The following is a 7,557-nucleotide window of genomic DNA, read 5'->3' on the forward strand; positions in this document are numbered from 1 at the left end:
TATGAAAAAGCTGAGAGGGGTAGAGACGGTACCTTAAGAAGTTTCTAGAAAAGGTGTCAAGCGCTGACCGGCTGTAACAAGCGGTCAGGAAAGCGAACGGATGTTTGTGAAATACACAGATGGTTGGCAGACTCTGTCTCTCTAGAAATAATTTTTCTCTCTCTTATGACTTATTGGAAACGTCCAAAAAAGGAAGGGTAAAAACCCTATTTATAAAGGGGTAAATTCAGGGGCAACCCTGTAATTTCCTCATAAGGTGAACAGTTAAAACTGATTCACCAATAACTAAGTGACAAGTGTCACATATGCCACGTGGCACGCCACGTCACACCTGTTAGGGGCAAATGTTTTGGGTAAAATTACCCAAGCCACGTGGCCCTATCAGAAGGTGACACGTGTCACCCTAGGAAAGGTTCTAAGTGGACCTATCCCCCTTTGACACGTGTCTTCCTAGTCATTAGGGAAAAGACGGCCTTCATGGCCCAAATCCCGAGAAAGCCGAAAAACGGCGCAGCCCATCAGTCCTAGGTTTCCGTGACGTAGGCAAGGGCACAAATCTCGATAACCCTATAAATAGGGAGATTCTCCCCAATGTTGGGACACGTTTATTTATTACAACCTACCTGAATTCTCTTACATCAAAGAAAACACCTGATCTCGGAATCCGAGAAGATCTTACTTTACCTTTTCTGCACCTTTTTACACTCTCCAAATACGTTCTAACTTGATCGTCGGAGGCGGAGCTCCAACCACCCGGAGTCTCTGTTGTTTTGCAGGTACGAACAGCGGGAATCCATACTTAGTGACGTAACTCTCTCGAAGGACCAGAAAAACACCAAAACACATACGGTGATACAATATATGTATATAGTGGTATTATATATGCATTCAGTTGTACTAAATTTATGCATAAATAGTAACACTGAAGGTTTAATAGTACTATATATGCTTTTAGTGGAACAATCAGCATATGGTACCCCATCACGTAAGACAATCTGCCAAAAAAATAGGTGGGGTCCACCTACATACCTCTGTCTTCCTATCTCTCTTCACTTTCTCTATCTACCATGTGTTTTTAGAATATTTTAATCATTGCTAAGTATTTGTAAATACATAACATTCTTGTATTACTACTTCCCCATATATAAGCCACCTATGTCCCCAACTGTCATTATTTAGCATAGTAACAGATTGAGTGATTTATTGCATACTCCTGCCATTAAGAGCCTCCCCCTATCTTAGAATTCGCACACAAGGAACCTTCCCCATGTTTTAATCAGCATTATAATTTGATCGCTATATAGTTTTAGTCAATTTAATTGACTTTATAAAATAAGAAGTAAGTGGGGTAGTTAAATTATTAAAAAAAATTAAAAGAAAGTTAGGGGGTAATAATATATTAAAGAGTTATAAATGTGAGAGGAAATAAAAAATTAAAAAACAAAATAAATAAATGAAAAACTGCACTGGGTTTGGGTGGGGACCATCACAATTTTCAAATGGGTCACATCGTGTGTTCGGGGTTACTTATTTGGCGGTTATCCGGTCGATCAAGAGTTACTTATTCAGGCGTTATTTCATTTGGTCATGGATTACTCGGTCAGTTAAGGGTTACTTGGTCAGCGGTTACTCAGTCAATCAGAGGTTACTCTCATACAGAAAACACACTAACCGACTGAGTAACCCAGAATAAGTAACATTGACCGACTAAGTAACCCCTGAATAAGTAACCCCAGCCACACAGAAAAAAGCACTGGAATGAAAAGATATATATAATATGAAAATGCAGTTTTTTGGGGAAAAAAAAAGGTATAAACACTTATTAAAACACAACCATATTTGATAAGTGTAACATTTATTAAAACACAGAGGGAGTAAAAATAATTGAGAATTGACAAGTTTTGCGACTTGCAAGTTAAAAAAAAAGGTAAATCTTGCACATTAACCGATCAAACATGTTATTAATAACTTTTAAAAAAATGATATCCGTTGTCTTACTTTATCATGGGATTCATGGCACAATTAATTACAAGTCTCACACATGATTGTAATGTAGTTTTATGACTTTTGACTATCACAATTTTCTATGTAGTTTTATGACTTTTGATTATCACAATTTTCTAAAATGGGCGGCTAAGATTATTTGTTTTATTATTTTATTTTTAATTAGTAATTTTAATTAAAAATAATTTTTTAAATATTTTAACGGTAATGCTATATACTTCCGTGTTTAGTATTAAGTTGAGAATTTATTGACAATTCACGATTAAATCAGTGTAATAAATGTTTATTTATTATCAATTCTTTCCCATTTTAGCTTCTTATACGGAGCCCTTAGGGCTGTATATCTTTTTCCTTATTTTAAATATATTTTTATCTTTTAGAAATTATTTTTTAATATTTTCAAAATTCTGGAAAGAAAAAATATATACAAAATAATTAAAAAAAAAGGAGTTTTTAATTAAAATTACTAATTAAAAATAAATCAAAAAAGAAATTATCTCAACCGTCCATTTTAAAAAAAAATTATGGCAGTCAAAAGTCATAAGACTACATTAGAATTTTCACAAGTCTCACAACATCCATACGACTTACAGTACAATCTTAATCTAGATAAAAACGTATGTATACTGTATACATGTAAAAGTATCCCTAAAAAAAAAAAAAAAAAAAAAAAATAGAGTGCCCCTAACATGACTACACGAGCAGTTTCCTTTGAAATTTCTTAAGCTAGTAGACCCATATACGCATATGGAATTTTTGGATTATATACTCCTTCGACTTGAAGTCGACTGTTATCATTCATTGCCTTTGAAATGTTGAGTTGTGTAATATACATACTATGTATACAGTGGAAATTAACAAGAAAATGCAGCATTCAATTATCGTACTACTCAAAGAATGCAGAAAACCTTTATGTATCACTTTTGTTTTTATTCTATTACACTCTTTATATAAAATAAAAATATAAATAAATAAATAAAAGTACATAGAATTACACATTTTGAACAACATGTCTACCTGATACCTGATACCTGAGGTGAAACCGACCCTATATAAAGTAAAACATGTACTCCTAGGTATAAATATGGAAGAAATTTGATACAATTTTAATTACTCCCATCATCACTATATGCATTTCAGGAGAAAGTACTAATATAGCTTTGTTATGCATTTGGAAGTGCATAACAAATAATTAAATATTAAAAAGTACATGGGGTGAGAGAAAGGAGGAGAGAGATGGGTAAGTAGGGTCATTTTTAAATGTACCATTGATAGCTTAGATAATACCATTGACTATGTAATGATATTATTTCTACACATAATGAGTACCACTGAATGAATATATAGTACCACTACATACATGTATACTACCGCTGAATGTTCAATGATACTATTTTATCATCCAGTGATACAATTGATCACCTAATGGTACTACTCTAAAATCAGATATGCATTTACGTGAAATGACCCCTATGCCCCTCGTTATGCATTTACTCATACATCACAAACCTCTCTTTGGAAGGCCTCGCATTTCATCACTACAATTGGCATATGCAAGATTAAATTACCTACCACTTCCCAAAGTGGAGCTAGAGAGCAATTGTGAGTCGTACAAAATAGATTCGATACCACTACCACTGTAGTCGTGTGATCTTGGAATTCCAACGAGCAAAGATTCACAATCTTTTTGAGTCCCGACGAGCAAAGATTCACAATCTTTTTGAACTGATCCATCATCATTCCATGGATGGAAATGATGGGATCCCTTTCTTTTTATAGTGTCCAATTCCGTAGCAACTTCCTTCATGGTAGGCCTCTCCTCTCCTTTCAACATCAAGCACCATTTAGCTAGATTAGCCATTTGATGTATTTCTTCAATTGTTCCTTCGCTTACTATATTAAAGTCAAGAATGTCTAACAAACAACCTTTTTTATCTTGAGGAGGAAGTGCATAGCAAGGCATTTCTCAGCTTTGGGCCTATCATTAGAAATTGCTTTTTTTCTTGTCAATAGCTCCACCAAGACGACACCAAAACTATAAACATCACTCTTTTCAGTTAGATCCTCTGGTTCCTAGCACCATTGTAGCAAATTGACTCTGGTCTGGTGGTATCAATCTTGAAGCTCCAAAATCAATTACCTTAGTAGTGTAATTATCATCCAAGAGTATGTTCATTGACTTCATATCTCTATGAATTATCGGTGTTGAGATTGTTGTGTGTAGATATGATAGCACATTGGCAACTTCAGAAGCTATATTGAAGCGCACATGCCATTTCATTATGGAAGCTTTGGCTAGATTATTTAGATGGTCATATAATGTCCCGTTGTTCATGAATTCATACACCAATAGTGGTACTTCACTCTCAAGACAACAACCTAGTAAATTGACCACATTTTTGTTGTTGATTTGCTATAGAACAATAACCTCATTGATAAACTGCTCCACTTGTTTTAGATCTACCTTGAGAGATTTTTTATTGCTACAACTTGGCTATCTGGCAAAATTGCCTTGTAAACAATGCCAAAACCTCCTCTTCCAATTATGTTTTCGTCACTATAATTGTTGCAGGCAACTTCAAGATCTTGCAAAGTAAAGATCTTAAATTTGCCTACGTTTCGTTCCGAAAGTTTTTCATGTAAAAGCAAACCACCATTTTGCTGAAAAAAAATTTCGCGCATTTTTCTAATTTGTCTTTTCCCGTGTTTATATTGCAAGAGAAACCCAATCAAAAGCAATATGATGATGCCACCACCAACACCTACCATGCATATAAATATGTTAATTATTTATGCAATCTTAGAGACCACTTAAACACTGCAATATACAGACATACATTACCGTCTTTCATTTGTTGTACAAGTACCATAATATTGTCAAGGGAAGATTGATGGGGAGTAAAAACAAAAAAAGGCTCAGGAATATATAATCCAAGTTTAATTGTTTATACAAGTATATTGCAAGGAAAAAAAGTGAAATAATGGAGGGGGATATTTCTACTCCTTCCATGTTTATTTTATTTATTTATTTATTTTTATGGTTGTTTTTTTAAAAAAAAAAAAATTGGAAAGTGTTCTCCCATGTATAATTAAGGCTCTGTTCACTTCACCTTAAAAATATAATATTCAGTAAAAATAAATTCAGTTCAATAAAAATATTTTCAGTTCACTAGAATTAATTTCAGTTCAGTAAAAATCAGTAACTTTTAAGAAGAAATATAACAGAAATTCAGTAAAAATAATTTCAGTTCAACAAAAATAATTTCAGTTCAATAAAATTAATTTCACTTCAGTAAATGTAATTAAGTTCGGCAAAAATAATTTCAGATCAATAAAAATAATTTCAGTTTAGCAAAAATAAGGTGAAATGAACATGGCCTAAATTTTTAAATACACCCGATTCACATTAACTAATAATAGACCACTGATATTAAAGACACTATAATTGTTTTGTTAATAATAATAAAAAAAAAAGACATTATGTTAAAATGTAGATTATTTTGTTGAAATAAAAGTCATTGTGTTATTATAAAGGCTATAAGAGATATTTTGGTTTTTTTTTTTAAATTTTTATATAATAGCCAATATGGATAATAAAGGTCACTATGTTAATAGAGTCATTATGTTCAACGTAACATCATATTTGAGGTTCACAATAATATTAATGGTCACACAAGTTTTAATAAAGATTACTATGTTAAAATTATGATCACTATGTCACTATATCGTCAGTTGCGCGTGTATGAACCCAGGTCTACATAATATTATTGTGAACCCGGTCCACGTAAGTTTTTTTCCTCTTCTATGATTCTTATAAGATACTAAGTATAAGATAATTATTACCCCCCATTTCTTATTATTTACAACAAAAGAATATTTTATGTCCCACAAATAATAAATATTTTAAGATAGAATTTTGTTTGAGCAGTTTTAATTAGTTGTTCCTTACCTGCAGTAGCAAAAACTGGTATCCCATTTCCGTGATGACCCTTTTGGGCATGTACAATAATGGCCTCCAATCAGTGGCGGATCTTGACAACTTTCTTTTTGGGGGCCAATCAAATTATAATTTAATTATTCCTTAACTATCTACGATTTTACACGATTTATGTATTACCATGACATATTGTTTTTACTAATATATAAATATTATCATAACATGTTAGATAGGTGTTACAAAGCGATCCGTCAACCGACCCAAAAAAAAAAAAAAAAAAAAAACATATTCAGATTTTGACTTGTATGAAAACACTAAATTTAGATGGCTTAGATACGGTGTATATGTTAAAGTATAACTAAAAAAAATTAGTGATATAAAAGCTGCATTAGCAAGTATGAAATCTCTAACAACATTGCAAATAAGTAAAGTAAGAAGAAAAATGCCATTAAATATATAAAAATGCAAGGATTTTTATTTGCTTGTGATGTAATTATCTAAAATGTTACATTAAAGACACTAATATAAGTGAAGTAGCCTAAGTAGATAATAAATTTTGGATCAAAATCTAAGGGGGGCCAAGCCCAGCCTTGCCCCTTAGAAGATCCGCAACAGGTAGTAACCCACCCATAAATAAGTCCCTGAAATATACAGGAATCCAAAGATGTTTAATCTTAAACACGTATGCAAACCAATCATGATAGACAAGGTCAAATTCCTCCATAACACTGTTCCAGCCATAAACAAATACATGGGGATCAATTTCTCTATCCCAAACTACTGCACTTAGCTTTTTCAAGGAGTCAGTTTCATTACAAAACTGAGTTCCAACCTTTTTAGGTACCTTCCTCATTATGTGCCACATACATAACCTGTGTTTAGTCTTGGTAAAAACCTTTTGTATGGAAATACCCATAGCACGGTCTTGATCAGTGATTATACAAGAGGGTTCTCTTCCCATACACTTCAAAAAAGTTTGAAATAGCCACACAAAAGATTTTATATCTTCTTTCGATAACAAAGCAGCACAAAATGTAACACATCTCTTATGATTATCAACCCCAGTAAAAGGACAGAAAACCAATGAATATTTATTTGTATCATAGGTAGAATCAAAAGATAGAGAGTCCCCAAACAATTGATAATCTCTTCTACCAATAGCATTAGCCCAAAAAACACGAGTCAAATGCCTGCTTTCATCAACACAGTAATCAAAATAATAACCCCCTTTACTGGTTTTTACTTTTTGTTCAAGGTTTTGAACAAACATTGCACCATCAGCATTAGAGATATACACTTTTAAGTCCCTGGAAAAATATTTGAAATCATTTTTACTGCCCCTGACATTTTCAAACCCACCACAAAGTTCTTTCATGATCCTATAAGACATAACAACCCCTATATTTAACTTTGAATTGTCAAAAATAAACTTCTTATGAGCAAAATTTAAATTAACTTCATATTTAGTAACCTGCCTAGTAATAGGTGTAGAAAAAGGATGAGAATGGGGCTCATAAAAAGAATAAACAATATACTGGCCACCATTTACAAACCTAAATTTAATCTTACCAGGACATCCAACTCTCTTCACAGTCTTTTTCCTTAAACATGCACCT

General features: G+C 32.7%; 1 protein-coding gene across 1 annotated transcript; it reads right to left on the reverse strand.

Moving 5' to 3' along the window:
- Nucleotides 1-6,509: 6,509 nt before the first annotated feature.
- LOC145577861 (protein FAR1-RELATED SEQUENCE 3-like) lies at nucleotides 6,510-7,316 on the reverse strand. Its single transcript, XM_081635292.1, has one exon. It carries the CDS (start codon nucleotides 7,314-7,316, stop codon nucleotides 6,510-6,512), a length of 807 nt encoding a protein of 268 aa, XP_081491418.1.
- Nucleotides 7,317-7,557: the final 241 nt, after the last annotated feature.

Source organism: Chenopodium album, chromosome 14, assembly GCF_948465745.1.
Source record: "Chenopodium album chromosome 14, dcCheAlbu1.1, whole genome shotgun sequence".
NCBI lineage: Eukaryota > Viridiplantae > Streptophyta > Magnoliopsida > Caryophyllales > Amaranthaceae > Chenopodium > Chenopodium album.

Excerpts from the sequence above, each read along its gene's own strand:
- LOC145577861 (XM_081635292.1), bottom strand. The coding sequence starts at position 7,316 with ATGAAAGAACTTTGTGGTGGGTTTGAAAATGTCAGGGGCAGTAAAAAT.